The 20,225-nt window shown below is 39.1% G+C and overlaps 1 protein-coding gene across 2 annotated transcripts in view; it reads right to left on the reverse strand.

The window, feature by feature from the left end:
• Positions 1-20,225, reverse strand: part of LOC115214067 (peroxisomal 2,4-dienoyl-CoA reductase) — a 33,385-nt gene that overhangs the window by 10,768 nt on the left and 2,392 nt on the right. Inside the window, exons 2-8 of one of the 2 annotated variants that reach the window (XM_036505050.1) lie at positions 20,018-20,086; positions 18,008-18,125; positions 13,431-13,500; positions 5,259-5,383; positions 3,466-3,559; positions 2,288-2,392; positions 505-740 (exon numbers count right to left, since the gene is read on the reverse strand). In XM_036505050.1, the coding sequence (XP_036360943.1) occupies positions 523-740; positions 2,288-2,392; positions 3,466-3,559; positions 5,259-5,383; positions 13,431-13,500; positions 18,008-18,125; positions 20,018-20,086 (799 nt within the window). In that variant the 3' untranslated portion in view covers positions 505-522. Of the gene's footprint in view, positions 1-208; positions 741-2,287; positions 2,393-3,465; positions 3,560-5,258; positions 5,384-13,430; positions 13,501-18,007; positions 18,126-20,017; positions 20,087-20,225 lie in introns of those variants that run through there. The other variant, XM_029783108.2, reaches the window with a different exon arrangement.

The raw sequence follows: 20,225 nt of genomic DNA on the forward strand, positions 1-20,225 counted from the left end.
TTTTCCATGCTAGCACGGGTTGGACGGTTCGACCGGGGTCTGGGAAGCCAGGAGGCTGCACCAGGCTCCAATCTGATCTGGCAGTGTTCCTACAGCTGGATGCCCTTCCTAACGCCAACCACTCCGCGAGTGTAGTGGGTACTTTTTACGTGCCACCAGCACAGGTGCCAGGGGAGTTTGGCATCGGCCATGATCGGTTGGTGCTTTTAACGTGCCACCGGCACGGAAGCCAGTCGAAGCGGCGCTGGCAACGGCCACGTTCGGATGGTGCTTTTTATGTGCCACCGGCACAGGTATCACAACTACTATTTCCATTGATATTTGTTTCGATGTTTACACACAGATAAACTGATACATGAACACAGACAGATACACAAACACATATGCACACATACACACACAGGTAGACATTTACACATATATGCACATACATATGGTTCTACAATCATGTGTACATACATTTATACACACAAATGCATATACATACATACACATATTTATTGACACACACACACAAACCAATCAAAGTTTTGCAGGTTTCTTTGTTAGCATAATTTGATTTGTCCAACTTTTCAAACTTCCCATCCATTGACCACCATCTGCTACCACAGTAACACCAGTCAAAAGACCAGCAGCTTTGCTGACCAGAAACACAGCGATATTTGCAATATCACTTCGGGTTGCAATCTGCCCAATAGGTACATGCTCACGTAACACTGCTTCAGAAATTTCTGGAGAAACTGAAATAAGAAAAAGATAAGAAATAAATAAAATGTAAATAATATAGGATGAGTGCTGCATCTTATCATCCCATCTGTTACAAAGATGAAATGTCATGCATCATCATCATCACCATTATCACATGCAATTATCCTCATCATCACCATTGTCATCACAATCCTCACCCACCACCATCACTACTATGAACATGATCACAGGACAAGCAAATGAGGGAATCTCTACATGGTCACATGACTTACTAGAAATAACAGTTAAATCAACATCAAATCACACTCCTCCACCTTAAAAAGTGAAGGATGTACATTTTTCTGTGTTGTTTTAGATCCATCCCCAACAGATGTGATGATTATTGTCGGAACACCTCTGCTGATAGATCTGTTAGATCAGAGCTGATCTGGAGCTAAGCAACATGATTACATGAGTGAATGAAGGAGTCTCCATGTGGTTTGCCCAACCTGTTAGAAAGAGTAGCCAAAACCTCCTCAAATCCACATTCTCACCCAATGTCTTAAGAAAACACACAGCCATAAACAGATGATATCAGAAAAAAGATGGTATAGAACTCCTTGGACCAAAAAATAAATACCTCAAAGCTGACCCACGGTTTAACAACAATAACCACATTACATTTGTCTTAGGACAAACATCCAAAGTCTTCTGATAGAAATGTTCCAATAGAAGAATTGGAGAATTCTGTTGATCAAAAGTAACAAGTAACATTTGTTCATTATTAACCATGTGTTTAGGGTTATGAATAGACAGGGTCCTAAGCAGACAATGTACAGAATGGTTAGACTTTGTGCCATATGGATGGTATGCAGAGTGGATAGGATACAATGGAGGATAGAATGTTAGCCAAATAGCTAAAAGAGAGTTCATATTCCATCACTAGCACTACAGAGACAATTAACAATAGGTAACATAAGGAGGCACAGTCCATCATTATAATCAAATTGTTTATCTTCATTTTAAAGTCAGCTTGACAGGATTGAAATGAAATAGTTCTTTATGGACCTGGAGAAGACAAGCAGCCACACTCCAATGAAATGAAATAATTCTTAGGACCTGACCAACAGAGAATCATACTCCAATACAATTCCCTGGAATATCTTTTAAATTTGATCTTTTACTTGTTTCAGTCATTTGACTGTGGCCATGCTTGGGTTATTGCCTTGAAGGGTTTTTAGTTGAACAAATTGACCTTAGGATATTTTTTGAAGCCTAGTATTTATTCTATCAGTCTCTTTTACCGAACTGCTAAGCTATGGAGATGTAAAAACATCAACACCAGTTATCAAGTGGTGGTGGTGGAGGACAAGCACAGATACAAAGCAACATATACATAGATATATCAGGCTTCTTACAACTTTTGTTGGTCTGAGGCTATAGTAGAAGACATTTGCCCAAGGCACCACGCAGTGGAACTGAACCCAGAACCATGTCGTTGGGAAGCAAACTTCTTAGCATACACCCATATTTATATAACGATTTCAGTGAGACTCTCATCACCAAATTGCTCCTAGATATTATACAGAAAATGACATACCTAGTCTCCGGTAACCTTCTGAGTTAGACACAGGTCCTGGTGCTAAACACAACACACGTATACCATTGGGTCCCCATTCCACAGCAAGGTGCTTTGTCAAAGCGTCTGAGTTTGCATAGCAAGAAAAGAAAAAAAAAAAGATGAAGAGAAACAAGAAAGTAATGCAAGCCACTTAATGAGCAATAGGTGGAGAAACAAGAATTTATTTACAATTTCAGTTTTATCAAATTTTAATCTTGAGAAGTAAAACTTCTATAACATGAGACAAAAAGGTATTGCAAAGATGGGTGGTAGGCTGTGATATTTAAAACAGGTAAAGATGGATGGATTCTATTATTCAAATCTAGTGAGGGTGTGTGGTTGTTGGTTCCAGTTTTAAAACCTGGTGTGTTGTGTGTAGATTGTGATATCAAATCTACTGAAGGCTTGTGTGTGGACTCCAGTGTTCAAATCTGATATGTGATGAGTTAGCCCAGATATTGAGATCTGGTGGAGATGTGCAAGATCTCATAATGAAATCTAGCAAGGGTCTTCATTGTGTGAGCTCTAATATTAAAATTTGGTGAGGGTGGGTTGTTTGTGGGCAACAATGCTCAAAGCAGCAGTGATATGTAGGCTCCTATATTAAAACCTGGCACGGTAAGATGGGTTCTAAACCTCAAAGGACTATTACACCTCACAAATATGATTTACAAGAAGATGAAGGATTATTATAACAATAGTACAATAAAAAATAATAATAATAATAATATAATAATGAAATTATTGTATACAGTGCTCAGGTGCACCACAACTTGTCAGAAAGTGCGTATAAAGTACATGCAGTAATGTAAAAATGTCTGGAAAGCGAACAATGTATGAGTCAGATACATGCTTGTGTGTGTATGGAGGGGAGAAAATCAGGTGTAGTGTTGGTGAATCTCAGAAAGCATGGAAGTCTTGAAGGATGCAGTGCTCCGACAACTAACAACTGATGCCGGCAGTTTGTTCCATGCTTCAGCAACTCTCAGCATGAAAAAATGTTTCCTGAAGTCATGGGAGCTGTGCTGTTTTCTGACTTTGTAAATATGTCCACGGGTGTTAGATGGGTGGAGTTTGAAAAGGTGCTCAGAGTTATTGTTTGTAATAAAAACATTAACAATAATAACAATAACAGAAAAGACTGAAATACTTGTTACCAATTGCAGACTTGGCAGCACCTACATGACACTGCATTGGTACTCCTCTGTAATGTTGAGTGGCTGTGATATTGAGGATGACACCTCCATGATCCTGAAACATTAAAGAGAAAACATGTATGCGTTGTGATGTTGATGTATTAATATGTCAGATTATAGTCTATAGGGAAATACTAAAACATTATCAAGTTCACTAAGCAAACTTTAATATCATCTCACTGTGAAGATTTAAAGTAAAATATTAAAAATGAGTGCAAATATATATGTACTTTATTGATAAAGTATATCACTCTACCTCTAGTATTTGAATACTATTTTTTTCCACCTTGTTTCACATTTATGTGCTTGCTCTGGTTGGTATGTATGTATGTATGTATGTATGTATGTATGTATGTATGTGTGTATGTGTGTGTGTGTGTGTGTGTGTGTGTGTGTGTGTGTGTGTGTGTGTGTGTGTGTGTGTGTGTGTGTGTGTGTGTCTATGCTAGCGTGTTAGCCATTATATAATGGGTGACTTTGGAAGTATACTTTTGTCACCCCTATGGAGTAGAAACATGGCCCCTCTCGAAGGCCCTGGTAAAGAGGATCAACAGCTTCAATAGCAGAGCCTTGAGAACCATTGACAACATTAGATGGTGCCACCATATTCTCAACAAGTAACTGCATGTGTGCATGCATCAGTCTGCAACCTACCACCTCATAGCTGTGTGCCTCATGCACTGGTATAGACATGTCCTCCATCTCCCACTAGTTCAGCCCCACACCAGATGGCTGGATGCGATTAAGGAAGATCTCCAGAGGCTTGATGTCACCTTGGAGGATGCAGAGAGGTTAGTATAGGACCTCAAGAGATGGAGAGTACTGGTGGACCTGGTTGGCTCTAAGCATGACGTCTTTGAGACCACTAATCTGGGATGACCTCAGCCCCATCAAACAAGAGCATGAAGCAAAGTGAAGCACCATGGGTAATATCAGGCAATATGGCATAAATATAATAATTATAATTTATCTCTCAGCAAATTTCTTGATATCATCAACCCAGTTGTTAACTACTTTATTAACTCCAAAAGGATGAAAGCAAAGTTGATCACAGTGGGATTTTTTCAGGGTGATGGGGTTAGTTGATTTCATCAACTCCAGTACTTGACTTCTACTTTATTTTATCAACCTTGAATGGATAAAAGGCAAAGTTGCCTCCAACACAAGGTCATAAATCTAGGGGAAGGGATCAGTTGATTAAGTTGATATAATGAATATCAATATATAATATATATTTTATCGATCTCAGAAAGATGAAAAGCAGAACTGACCTTGGCAAGATTTGAACTCAGAACGTAAAGAGCTGGATGAAATGCCACTAAGTATTTTGACTAACATGTTAATGATTCTGCCATAACAACAACTGCATGGATAAGTACAGGGAGCAACAACCCTGTAAAATGCGAGCAGTTTGTAGAGCAGCAACTCGACAAACTATATTCATCTTGTCTGATTCTGTTGGGGCCACAGCAGGACCTAGAGACACACAGAATCATAGTGAATAGAGGACTGACACACCACACCATACATTCAACTGAGCGTGTCAGAATGAGAAGTGTGATCATCAATTTAATGGAAAGTATAGTGTATTCAGAGCTGTATATATTTATCAAGAGCACACACACACACACACACTCAGCCAGCTGTATAGTATGTTGCCACTGAGATCTAGAGTTACACAAAAATAACAAGTCCCAAAAATGACAATCATTACAGAAACGTAGCTGTATGCTTGAACAAGATACTCTACTCACTTTCATGTATTTCTCATAGACCACTTTACTGACATTAAAGGTTCCCATGGTGTCAATTTCTTGGATAGTTTGGAAAGCATGGAATGACATATTGGAGGCCAAACACAGGAAGTTGCCGGCAGCACCTGCAATGAAGGTGATGAACAAAAAGACAGGTGTGTTTTAGAAATACATCTCTATATATATAAACGGCAAAATGTCTGTGTGTGTGTCCTTTATACAAATCCACAATTTTTCAGTTAGAGGCTCTCGCACTTTCTATGGTCACTCAAAACCATCCAAGGGTGGTCGTGCACATCTTTACATTTCCCCAGTCACCCTGCAAAGCCATTAAAAAATCAATAGAAGTGACTGTTTTGTGAATTTTCTATCGAAAACCCAATCAAAATGCCCGAAACTTGATATGCCAGCTAGCTGTATGTGATTGGTTGGAGATTTGGACAGTACTCGCATGTATGTGTGCACGCACATGCAGCTGTATATGCATGCACTAGCTGTATATGCATGCACTAGCTGTATATGCATGCACTAGCTGTATGACCCGGCATTGCAGGGTCATAGTGCTAGTATACCATATAATTGTGTGTATATGTGTTTATATATACACATAAAAAGTAGCTTGCTTTCTTGTGGTTCAAGTTTTATTTCAAACAAACTCTATACTTTACAATAGGTACTGAGTTCCCTTTCCTGCATTCATTTGACAAAAAGATCAACATTTAAAACACCATACACACTCATTCATGAACACACATACACACACGAAGACTCTACGTACAATAAATATTAATATATATTTTTAGGTATAATTATATTTAAAAACAGTTAAACATTAAACCAAGGGAATACTCAATACCCTTTGGTAGAGTAACATTTTGTTTTGGCAAAGTTGACAGTGACTTCACAGTTTTGGTTATACAGCCTTCATCCAAATGTCATGTAGTTAGATTGAAGTAAATGTCAATGTTTTCCTTGTGAAAATTATATATATTATATGTTTCTTTATTACCCACAAGGGGCTAAACACAGAGGGGACAAACAAGGACAGACAAACAAATTAAATTGATTACATCGACCTCAGTGCGTAACTGGTACTTATTTAATCGACCCCAAAAGGATGAAAGGCAAAGTCGACCTCGGCGGAATTTGAACTCAGAATGTAATGGCAGACAAAATACGGCTACACATTTCGCCCAGCATGCTAACGGTTCTGCCATCTCACACACACACACACATATATATTATATATGTGTGTGTGTATATCTGGTTATCAGACAAATTCGTTTTTTCCCATTTATTTTAATCCTTATTTTTCATCAATAATTTTAACAAATCAGTGAATAACGTGTTCTTTTTCATTGTTCATGACTACTGGCCAACATTCCACTTGTTTGTCAATGCCTTAAGGATAGAAACCACCAGGCCATGATTCCGAAAATTCAATGTTTTCACCTCTATGCATCTCTGTCCTCACTGCCCACTATCACCACTTGACAATCAGTATTGGTGTGTTTATGTCCCTGTAACTTAGGAGTTCAGCAAAATAGTCCAACCAAATAAGTATTAGGCTAAAAAAAATAGGTTCTGGGGTTGATTCATTAGACTAAAATTGCTCAAAGCAATGCCCCAGCATGGCCACAGTCTAGTAACTGAAACAAGTAAAGGATAAAAGATGGGGGCAAGCACTGTAGCATTAAAGAAGCACATTGTCACTGGTCAGGTTGTTTCAGCTGGATTAACTCATTGAGTCAGAGCATTTGCTAAACCTAAAGCCCTGCATAGACTGTGTGGTTGTTTCCAAGCATTTTGCAGTAGATTAGTATTTCCCACCAAATGCAGATCACCATCTCATGTGGATGTCACTTTGGCTCAGTCAGAAGTGTTGCTTGCCTTTCAGGATGTACTCATTCTTTCCTCTGCTTTATGTTGATCTAAAGACACTATTTTTCGTCACCAGAGACAATGCAATAAAGAAGTCTCTGTGTTCTTAAGTAGCCTAGTGTCAAATGAGTAAACTGGTGGTAACAGGGGGGTGGTGCTGGAGTTAGTCTCTTTTGTTCGAAGCCTGTGACACTCATGCACTGTGTGAAGGTGATGGGTGATGATATTGTGAAAGCACAAACACTGCCAGATCTGACTGGACTGGTGCAGCTTTCGGGCTCCCCAGACCCCAGTTGAACCGTCCAACCCATGCTAGCATGGAAAGCGGACGTTAAATGATGATGATGATGATGATGATTCTCTTGTGGATTAGATAGTTTAATCAATTTTTATTGAACTGAACAGGTCAGCCAGAACACGGAAATTATGTGAGGTCCAATTCCCACCCATCCACTCTTGAAGTGTGGAAACTATTTCTATGCAGTTCTTTCAGTATTAGCACCTTCTCTGTACACAGCACAAAAATCCTTGAGTGGTTCTGGCAGCATTGGGACCTTGACTGAAAGTGAAGAGAAGTAGGTATCGAAAATGTTCACTTTTTCCTACTTAGCAATCTTTGCTATCAGTAGAGAGAGAAAATGTATTCAAACTTCTAAAAGGATAAACGAAAGTTGTAGAGAAAAACAGCTACAAAAAAAGAAAAGAAAAATGTCCATAAAGCTATGATAAGCATATTTTTTGTGTAAATTAAAATAATATTGGAAAGAAATGAACGAATTTATCTAACAAGTCCAATATAGAAATATATGCACATGCATTCATACATACATATATCATCATCATCATCATTTAGCGTCCGCTTTCCATGCTAGCATGGGTTGGATGGTTCAACTGGGGTCTGGGAAGCCAGAAGGCTGCACCAGGCCCAGTCTGATCTGGCAATGTTTCTACGGCCGGATGCCTTTTCTAACGCCAATCACTCCATGAGTGTAGTGGGTGCTTTTTACGTGCCACCGGCACAGGTGCCAGACGAGTCTGGCAAACGGCCACGATCGGATGGTGCTTTTTATGTGCCACCGGCACAGGGGCCAGAGAAGGCTGGCAATGGCCACGAACGGATGGTGCTTTTTACGTGCCACCGGCACAAGGCCAGTCGAGGCGGTGCTGGCAACGGCCACATTCGGATGGTTCTCTTACGTGCCACCGGCATTGGTATCTCAGCTGCAATTTCCATTGATCGATTTCGATTCTGATTCTCACTTGCCTCAACAGGTTTTCACAAGTAGAGTTTTGCGTCCCAAGAAGGAAAGGTATGCATAAGTGGACTGGCTACATCCCGTGTAGAAGGCCACGGGTTATGGTCTCACTTGTCCTGCCGGGTCTTCTCAGGCACAGCATACTTCCAGAGGTCTTGGTCTCTAGTCATTTCCTCAGTGAGACCTAAAGTTCGAAGGTCGTGTTTCACCACCTCATCCCAGGTTTTCCTGGGTCTGCCTCTTCCACAGGTACCCTCAACCGCTAGGGTGTGGCATTTTTTCACACAACTATCTTTATCCATTCTCGCCACATGACCATACCAGCACAAACGTCTCTCTTGCACACCACATCTGATGCTTCTTAGGTCCAGCTTTTCTCTCAAGGTACTTACACTCTATCGAGTATGAACACTGACATTACACATCCATCGGAGCATACTGGCTTCATTTCTTGCAAGCTTACGCATATCCTCAGCAGTCACGGCCCATGTTTCACTGCCATGTAGCATGGCTGTTCATACACACACATCATACAGTCTGCCTATTACTCTGAGCGAGAGGCCCTTTGTCACCAGCAGAGGTAAGAGCTCTCTGAACTTTGCCCAAGCTATTCTTACTCTAGCAGTTACACTTTCAGCACACCCACCCCCGCTACTGACTTGGTCACCTAGGTAACGGAAGCTATCAACTATTTCTAGTTTTTCTCCCTGGAAAGTGACAGAAGTTGGTCTCAGAGCATTTTCAGTGTTTATTGTTCCTGAGCATCTGCCACATACAAAAACTATCTTCCTAGTTAGCCTTCCTTTGACATTGCTGCACCTCTTATGTGTCCATAGCTTACACTTGGTGCACCTTATAGAGTTTCTACCAACACCTCTTCTACAGATCGAGCAGGGCCATCTACCAGAAGGCATTTGTGATTTGTCTACCTTCCTACTTATTAGGACTTTGGTTTTGGCTAGATTGACTCTAAGGCCCTTCGATTCTAATCCTTGCTTCCACACCTGAAACTTCTCCTCCAGTTCTGATAGTGACTCAGCAATTAGAGCAAGGTCATCAGCATAGAGGAGCTCCCAAGGGCATCCTGTCTTGAATTCCTCCGTTATTGCCTGGAGGACTATGATAAATAGGAGGGGGCTGAGGACTGAGCCTTGATGGACCCCTACCTCTACCCGGAATTCTTCACTGTACCCGTTGCCAACCCTCACCTTACTAGCAGCGTCCCTGTACATGGCTCGCACAGCTCTCACTAACCATTCATCTATCCCTAGTTTCCTCATTGACCACCAGATAAGGGATCGGGGGACCCTGTCGAAGGCTTTCTCCATGTCAACAAAAGCCAGGTACAGGGGCTTATCTTTGGCTAGGTATTTCTCCTGCAGCTGCCTTACCAGGAATATAGCATCAGTGGTATTTTTCCCTGGCACAAACCCAAACTGCATCTCATCTAAACTAACTCTCTCTCAAATTAGTTGGGCTATGACCCTCTCCGTAACCTTCATTACCTGATCCAACAGCTTGATACCCCTGTAGTTATTTGTATCTAGGGCGTCACCTTTACCTTTGTAGCAGTTGACTATTATGCTGCTACACCAGTCATTGGGTATGACTCCTTCGTGTATCACCTGATTAACTATACAGGTAACTAGGCTATAGGCGACACTACCAGATATTTTGAGCATCTCTGCAGTGATTCCTGATGGGCCTGGGGCTTTCCCTGTCTTCATGCTTCTAATTGCCTTAACTACCAAGGAACTGTCAACTCGGATATATATATTTAAATATATATATATTTATATATATATATATTTAAATATATATATTTAAATATATATATACAAACACACTTATACACGTGCATGCATACCTACATACATACACCATCATTATGATTGTTGTTTTAATGTCCACTTTTCCATGATTGCATAAGACAGACAGAATTTGTTGAAACAAATTTTCTATGGCTGGATGCCCTTCCAGTCACCAACCCTTACCTGTTTCCAAGTAAGGTAATGTTTCCCATGGCTAGACATGTTTTTCACAGAAAACTGGAAATGAACAACATCACCTGTATGACAAAGCTGCTTGTTTACAACCAGCATGTTACGTCAGGAAAAGGGTACACACACACACAAGAGAAAAGAACATGGGCATAACTTGATTCTTTTATATTTCAACTGTTACTTATGTTTCAGTATTTAGTGACATATAACATCACACTATAGCTGTTACCAGTAGATGCAGCTTATAGGACCAACATGGAGCAAATACATCATCAGACAATCAAAAAAGAAATCATCATCATCATCATCGTTTAACGTCTGCTTTCCATGCTAGCATGGGTTGGACGATTTAACTGAGGTCTGGCGAACCAGAGGTGAAATATAAGTTAGAACAACCAGATGATGATGTAGTCACATGCCCTAGGATGAAGCAGAATGGGGAGAGTAGGTAGATAAAATTTGATCTAATTGTTGCACATCATGTGTATCCCCCACCTATCCCCAACACATATCTACACAATAGGCCTCTTCCAGTTTCTATCTACCAGATCCACTTGCACTAGTTAAACTAGAAAGATGAAGTGAAACACATCAAAGTATGATGAAGTCTATACCTCACAGATTAGTGCATAAAAATACCAGAATATATCTGAAGTTGTTTACTATAACTACCGACATAATTAAAATAAGGTCTTTTCAAGAAGGGAATCAAATTACCTATTTTCAAATTTCTCAATGCTTGAAAGGAAACTAAAACAAATTCAGTTAAAGAAATATTAATTAGCAAAGAAATTTTTCTTTTTGCTTTTACACATTAATTAGGATCTTTACCTTTTGACCTACAGATTTAAAATATAATTTTTTGTAACTAAACACTTTCAAACTTCGGACATTGGTAGAATTTGTCATATAATAACATCTTTTACTCTTAGCATTTTTGGGAAAAACTTATATTTACGAAGTTATTTCACGTTAAAGTTCTCGTATATCGGTAATTTCAACCAATCAATGACGTGTATTCAGCTGAATAAAATTACTGCTCTTGTTTGTCAACTACAACTATCGGCGGTGTATATTTCGTTTGTCACTGTTATTTATGACATCATTTGTGCGTTTGTACTGGTTTTAAGGTTTTAGGGTGAAGGTTGTCAAAAATAACAGTGACAAACGAAATATACACCGCCAGACTAGTGCATATAAATGTTGTATATCTTCTCAGTAATTCTTTTCATTGCTACTTCGTTAAAAACGTTGAAGTGTCCTAATTGCTGAGGGAGTCAGGATAATACATCCATGGGATCTTTTCACTTTGACCGGCAGATTTTTAAAATAATTTCTATGTAACTAAAAACTTTTAAACTTCGTATACTGGTAGAATGTGTTTATAAAACATCTTTTTCTCTTGGCTTTTTTGAGAAAATTCTGTAGTTTGTAACATATTTGTTGTTTAATTTCTTGCATTTCAGCAATTTCAACCAATCTGCCGGTCAAAATGAAAAGATCCCATGGATGTATTCAAGCCTTATTCTGACTCCCTTAGCAATTAGGAGACTTCAAAGTTTTTATCGAAGTAGCAATGAAAAGAATTACTGAGAAGATATACAACGGATCTTTTCTATTCTGAAGCCAGTTTTTTCAAATTTTTCCTACTGAACCAAACAATTTGAAACTTCGTATACTGGTAGAATGTGTCAAAAGTAAACTTAATTGTAAACCAGAATGAAAACGGAATTGTAACTTCTAAGTTTAACGTTGTTTAATAATTAGAATTTTAACCAATGATATTCCGTCATTCGGCTTTATTTTATTTACTCCGTCTCGACCACCAATTTCGTGACGTATTAAACATCTTAAATGTAAACAAGCGTGTGTGAAGAGACAGAGAGAGTAATGTGTGAAAGAGAGAGATAACTGAAATTTTTTACTCGGTGTATGTGTATATGTATGTCTGCATGTATGTGTGTGTGTATGTATGTGTAAGTATGTGTGTGTGTATGTATGTGTGTGTGTGTATGTATGTATGGCCAATTCATCGTAATTACGATGAATCGGCCATACATACATAGATACATACACACACACACATACATGCAGACATACATATACACATACACCGAGTAAAAAATTTCAGTTATCTCTCTCTTTCACACATTACTCTCTCTGTCTCTTCACACACACTAACAGAAGCACTTCACTTACACAACATACTGTCTCCCACACCCCATCAAACACACACACACACACACATGTACATCAATGCTTCCCCTAGACGGTAACTTCAAAGACAAACTTCCCTCGTCATAAAATCGCTTCCTCTTAGTCTCTTTCGTTCTCATTACTTATGTAAAAAAATAAAAGTTTTTTACGGAAATCGACGGAAAACTTGTGCTACGACAAGAGAAACTTCGCCGAAATTTAATATTAAAAAAGCAAAGAGCTGGCAGAAACGTTAGCACGCCGGGCGAAATGCGTAGCCGTATTTCGTCTGCCGTGTTTGTTTACAGTTTTCCGAACGTTAGTACGTCACAAAAGCGCTTTCTACGTCACACTAATAGAATGCAGTCAAGTTTTACACATGAAAACAAACAATCTGATTGGTTAAAATTCGCAGTTTTAATCTACGATTAAAGTCATAAAATAGATTTTTCTCAAATAAACTAGTTCCAACCTGTGTCTTGTTTTGCATACGAAGTTTCAGATTATTTAGTTAAGTAGAAAGATCTGTGGTCCTGGCTTCAGAATAGAAAAGATCCTATACAACATTTATATGCATTAGTCGGTGTAGAAAATTAGTAAATTTTAGAGAGTAAATTACTCTGAGATGCCACTCGCACGGAAAACAACGGGGAAGTTAGCGTAAATGTACTCAATGCAGTCAGTATTAAAAAGAGAATTAAAAATAAAGCGGGGAGATAACTCTACTAAAACGAAAGTTATAGTGAGTTACTTCCCTTAGAGATAAAATACAAAAGCAATTGGAACGCTTTACAGAAATAAAATCGAAACGGAAAGAAAATATCGTTGGTACCAACCATTGATCACAATGTCTATTTTTCCGAATTTCTGCAGTGCTTTATCAACCGCGTTTTGAATTTCATGGGGCTGAAACGAGTAAAAATATACAAAACTCTGAGCACCTTTTCAAACTCCACCTGTCTAACACCCGTGGACATATTTACAAAGTCAGAAAACAGCACAGCTCCCATGACTTTAGGAAACATTTTTTCACGCTAAGAGTTGCTGAAGCATGGAACAAACTGCCGGTATCAGTTGTTAGTTGTCGGAGCACTGCATCCTTCAAAACTTCCATGCTTCCTGAGATGCGCCAACACTACACCTGATCTTTCTCCCCTCCATACACACGTAAGCATGTATCTGACTCATACATTGTTCGCTTCCCAGACATTTTTACATTACTGCATATGCTTTATATGCACTTTCTGACAAGTTGTGGTGCACCTGAGCACTGTATACAATAATTTCATTATTATTATTATTATAAAAGAGTTGCAAAAATTCTATGGCATGCAGAATAAAAGAGCAAGGTTCATTCTATTGCAAGTATTCGAAACAGAATTTTGAACCTATTCTTCGTTTTCCATGCAGACAAGACATGTTCTGTTTGGGCATCATTCGTATTCCAACCCTTGAGCGTGTACAGGCATCATAACCATCGCCTCACTTCTCTATAGTCACTTATAATATATAAAATAACATCATCATCATTGTTGTCTCCGTGGATTTAAGGGCCACTTTTCAATACTTGCATAGGCCAGACGGAATTCATTGAACAGATTTTTCTGCGGCTGGATGCTCTTCTTGTCATCAACCCTTACCAGTTTCCAAGCAAGGGGATATTTCCTTAAGGCCGGACATGCTTTCCGTGGAAGACTGGGAACAAACAACCTCACTTATATGGCAGTGATAATCACTTACAGTCATCCTGTAGTGCCCGAGATAAGGGTACACACAAATGCTTACTTACCAGCGACAGGTTTCTTTTGCTTTGTGTCAACCAAATCCATTCACAAGGCTTTGTGTCAGCCAGGGGCTCCAGTAGAAGATACTTGTCCAAGGTGTCGTGCATCGGGACTGAACATGAAACAACATGGTTGGGAAGCAAATTCCTTAACCACACAGCCATGCTTGTGCCTTTGTAAGTATTTAATTATGACCCTTTATCTTCTAAGTTTAAATGTTACAATTTACTTTATCAATTTCTGTGATCAATAAAATGATGAACAATCCATTCTGGAACTGCACCACACTGTAGGCAATTGTCTAATTGCAAACTAATTTGTTTGTGTTGACTTAAACCAATTAAGCCAATAGCTTTAGATTCCATCTGGCCCTGACAATATCCAGTTTGACAGTTTTGATACCTGTGTAATTACATCTTCCATTGTTATGCATACATGATCCTGTATAGGAGCCTCAGTGTAATGGAGTTTGGATCTCACAGAATGAATCTACTCAGTACCATAGTTGTGACAAAACTCTCTTGCTCCCAGTCAGTATTCCAAAACTGGTAGGTTTCCTCTGTTTCAGGGGGTATGTTATCTTCTGTCACCACCTAAGTTCTTAAAAAACTGCCTGGTTATTTGTGAACGACCTGTTTTGATGGAACTGTGTGATATGCGATCAGTATAGGATTTTACTTGCAATGTTCTTGCTTGAATACGTTCTTTTAGGGTTTTGATAATAGTTTCTAGATGACATTTTGTTTAAAGATATGCCTTCACACCTTCTTTAGTATGTTTCCAAGGATCTTTTCACTTTGACCAGCAGATTTTTAAAATAATTTCTTTGTAACTAAACACTTTTTAACTTCATATACTAGTAGAATGTGTTTATAAAACATCTTTTTCTCTTGGCTTTCTTGAGAAAATTCTGTAGTTTGTAAGCTATTTATTGTTTAATTTCTTACATTTCGGCAATTTCAACCAATCAATGACGTCTATTGAGGTGAATACAATTTCTCCAGATCTTTATCAACAAACAAATATCTTACAAACTACAGAATTTTCTCAAGAAAGCCAAGAGAAAAAGATGTTTTATGTAACACATTCTATCAGTATACAAAGTTTAAAAGTGTTTAGTTACAAAGAAATTATTTTTAAAATCTGCCGGTCAAAGTGAAAAGATCCATTTCCAATGTCCTTTCGACCATTCTTTTATGCAACTCAGATCTTTACACACGGTTTTAATATCACCTTTGATTCTCTGCTTCCATCATGGCTTTTTGCGTCTGCTTGATTTTCTCTCTGTTTTTTCCAACCAGTTCACATACTAAAATCGAAGGGGATCTAATCAAGTCCCTTGTTTCTGATAGATCTTTCATTGAAATATCCCATTAACCAAAAGGTTAATGGGATATCAGTATCCCATTATGGATTGCACATTTCACACTGACACATTCAAAGCATCTTAAATTCACCACCTCTGTTTCTGCCCTTATCATAATATATTTCCTCAATATATAATATATTTTGCTCATTAGATCCTTCTGTTCCTCAGTCATATCCTCTGGTAATACAGAGTCCTCTACATTATATTGATACCTTTCCATTCCTCCATACACATCCCTCTCTTCTACTACACTTTCACTTTGCCTATTTATCTGCTGATCTTCAACTACGTTATCCTCCTCAAGGTTATCATTACCACAGACGCATTTCCTGATTGTCTGCAGAAAGCCTCTATTCTGAATCATTATGATTCATGAGCCCATTTTCAGTAACCTGGAACATACCCAGCCGGTTCCAAAGTTCTAATGATCTTTTTCCAATAGCTTTACATTAGCCATTCCTCTTGTATAGCAAGGCTTCTTCATGGCACTTAATTGCATTTTTGGGATCTTTTCGGTTTGAATGGCAGTTTTTAACGTAATTTCTAGGTAACTAAAAAATTTTAAACTTCGTATACTTGTAGAATGTGTTTAGAAAACATCTTTTTCTCTTGGCTTTATTGAGAAAATTCTATAGTTTGTAAGATATTTGTTGTTTTTTTTCTTCAATTTCTGCAATTTCAACCAATCACTGACGTCTATTGAGTTAAAAAGCATTCTGTGCCATATGAATATGTCCCTCGTTTAAGAAAAGATTGGGTTTATTTACATTTGTGAAGAAAAAAAGATACCCTTCCCCCCACCCCTAACTCTAAAAGAGATTGAAATGCAATAGATCGATTCTAGGGTCATAATTATGGGTGACAATTTCATATGACACCACTAGAAAAAACTGCCGTTCAAACCGAAAAGATCCCATTTTTGTTTATATCAACAAGCCACATGTGTTTGTGAGCACATTGCATATTTTAACCAGTAAAAAGACCACAAGTACGTGGAGCCTGGTCTTCCACTCCCATTGCCCTCTGAGGGGCTCTTGCTGGGAATGGGAGATCTGGTGTCTTGGACATCCAGGGGAGTCTCCCCATTCACACTGTTATTTGGATTGGTATTAATTATCATCATTGTAATGAATGAAAGTGATTTTCTACAGAGTTTGCTTCCTGAGTGTATTTAATTGAGATTTTCATGAAAAGGATTACCCCAAATATAACACCAACTCTTAGTTGCCAGCCAAAGATTAAGGATCCCAAGTTTTCCCTGTGTGACTTGCTGCAGGATTCCCACAGAAGTAGATGTTACACTGACGTATGCGGGACACGGGTGGCACCAATTCCCTGAGCTGTTTTGTGCCGTTCACTGCCACCATCATGATCATCATCAAGGCAGTGAACTGGCAGAATTGTTAGCATGCTGGACAAAATGCTTGGTGGCATTTTGTTCTTTACATACTGAGTTCAATAATACAGTTCTATATTTAAGAGATGAGGAATTACGTACATTATTTACAATTGACAGATATTTGTCCTCAACAAACAAGTTGAGGACAAATATCCATCAATTGTAAATAATGTATACTGAGTTAAAATTCCAACAAGATCAACTTTGCTTTTCATCATTTTGGGGTTAGGTGCTGGGGTCGATGTAATTGACTAGCCTGCTCCTACCAAATTTCAGGACTTATGTCAATAACAAAAAGGATTATTATTATTGTTATCATTATTACTTCTAAGGTGGCAAAATTGTTAGCATGCCAGGTTTAATGCTGCATTCAGGGTTGATGAAATAAGTACCAGTTAAGCACTGGGGCTGATGTAACTGACTTATCTTCTCCTCCAAAATTGCTGGCCTTGTGCTAAAATTTGAAACCATTATTATTATTATTTCCAACACTGGCTCAAAATCCTGTATTTTTGGAGTGCATGTAATCAAATAAATTTACTCACAGAAAATTACTGTAACATGTTAATACGACCATAGTAATTAAAGGATAGAGTTGAGTTGAAATGAAATCTTTTCACAGGATCATATACCCAAACCTATGTCCTTTTACAAAAACTGACTCCTCTATATACTTCCCTTAACCACAATTTCTTGTTCCTCTCATCAAACCTAACAAGTGTTAGCATCTCTCTCTTTCCCACTCTCACTCCACTGCTTCTAAACAGTTCCTATGACCAACTCCTACTCCTTATTACTTCCCTGACTGAACAACGAAAAGAACAGTGAACAACAGAAATAATGTTTCTAGTGCAGTTTTACCTTCCTTACGTCTGCCTGGATAGGGAGACACTGTTTGCCTGTAGCTTTCTCTAGAATTTCTGCAGATTTAACCAATTTCTCCAGTTTGCGACTGGCAATCACAGTATCACAGTTGTGTCTGAAATGGAGACAGAAGTTACTGTACAGATATCAGATATTGAAGCGGATATGAGAGCGAAGGGAAATATTTTGCAATGGTTTAGTGAAGGGAGAATGAAGGGCAGATCACTAAAACTTTTGAGGGTATTTTAAAGGGAAAAGGAGGATGAAGCTACAAGTAAGGGGTTGGTATTTACTACAGTCATGGTATATGGCCATGCTAGTAGTGGTCAGTGGCCATAGGTGAGTCTACCAGCAAGCAGGGCAACATTAAAAGATGTTATTATCAGCACCAAGCTCCAGCCATACCTTAGATCTAAGGTTTCTATAAGTCAGGTTTTACTATGCCTGTGCATCTGGAAGGGTCTTCAAAGTGGTCCATGCAGCAAATCTCTCCTCATTCCACTACCAATTCAGTGACACAAGCATAACATTTTCTTTGGTGGAGGAGAGTGTATCAGCCACAATATTGGACTCAGAAGGATGAAAGGCAAAGATGACTGGTGAGATTTGAACTACGAAAATAAAGACATTTTATTGAAACCCAAACCATTCTGCCATAGATATCAGAAATAGGCTAACCTTTACAATGATACAAATCTCTTAAAGATTAATAGCTACGTCAAAGCTAGGTCAACTTTCATAGTTATAGCAGTCACATAAAGAGGGCTATACAATGACAGTGTAAGTAGACCAGTGTTCATAATAACCTCAGAAAGAGGGTGATATGTATAACCAATAATTCCTGTTCCAAAGAAACTAATTTCCAGTCATAGTCTATAACAGTAAAGCATCTTATAGTGTTATCCACAATATTCTTGATTCAACGTATGTTATTCAAAGTGGCCGCTCTCTCTCTCTGATCATCAAATGCGCATGCCCTTTATATCAAGGGAAGTCACTCAAATCATAGCACAATTTGCACAACAGAGGGCATAGCAATCATCATCGTTTAACGTCCGTTTTCCGCGCTAGCACAGGTTGGACGGTTCAACTGGGGTCTGGGAAGCCAGGGGCTGCACCAGGCTCCAGTCTGATCTGGCAGAGTTTCTACAGCTGGATGCCCTTCCTAACGCCAACCACTCCGCAAGTGTAGTGGGTGTTTTTTACGTGCTACCTGCACAGGTGCCAGGGGGGTCTGGCATCGGCCACAAATTGGTTGGAGCTTTTAACGTGCCACCAGCACGGAAGCAAGCCAAAGCGGCGCTGGCAACAGCCACGTTCGGATGGTGCTTTTTATGTGCCAGTCGGGGCGGCGCTGGCATCGGCCACGTACGGATGGTGCTTTTTATGTGCCACCGGCACAGGTATCACAACTACTATTTCCATTGATATTTATTTCGATGTTCATGTACTTGACTCAACAGGTTTCCTCAAGCACAGCGGGACATTCTGGGATCCAGGGTACTTTGAATGGGCAGGGGGCTATGCGGAACTGGTGCAGGAAGCAGCCCGGGTCTTTGCAGTCACAGCATATCTCCAGAGATCTCGGTCCTTCGCCATTGCCTCAGTGAGGCCTGATGCTCTGAGGTCATGCTTGACTACCTCATCCCACGTCTTCCTGGGTCTACCTCTCCCCCTGATACCTTCAACTGTTTGGGAGTGGCACTTCTTCACACATCTCTCCTCATCCATCCGCAGTACATGACCATACCATTGCAAGCGTCGTTCTTGCACACCACATCTGATGCTTCTTATGTCCAGCATTTCTCTCAGGGTGCTTACACTCTGTTGTGCGTGCACACTGACATTACACATCCAGTAGAAATAGGTTAACATTCATAATAACTTCATAAAGAGGACTATACAATGATAGTAAAACTAGGCTAACATTCATTATAACACTGACTTTATAAAGAAGGTTAATAATAATAATACAACCAATCAGTTACTCTCGTCTTTGATACATACCTCATAAAGATCTCAGCGATGGTAAAACATATTCCACTTCCACCTCCAGTGATGAATGCTACCTTGTTCCTGAAACAGATACCATATATTTTTAAATATTCACATATACAAGTGTGTATTATCTCTCTATATATATAAACGGCAAAATGTCTGTGTGTGGGTGTGGGTCCTTTATACAAATCCACAATTTTTCAGTTAGAGGGCCCAC

Source organism: Octopus sinensis, linkage group LG7 (genome assembly GCF_006345805.1).
Source record: "Octopus sinensis linkage group LG7, ASM634580v1, whole genome shotgun sequence".
Lineage (NCBI taxonomy): Eukaryota > Metazoa > Mollusca > Cephalopoda > Octopoda > Octopodidae > Octopus > Octopus sinensis.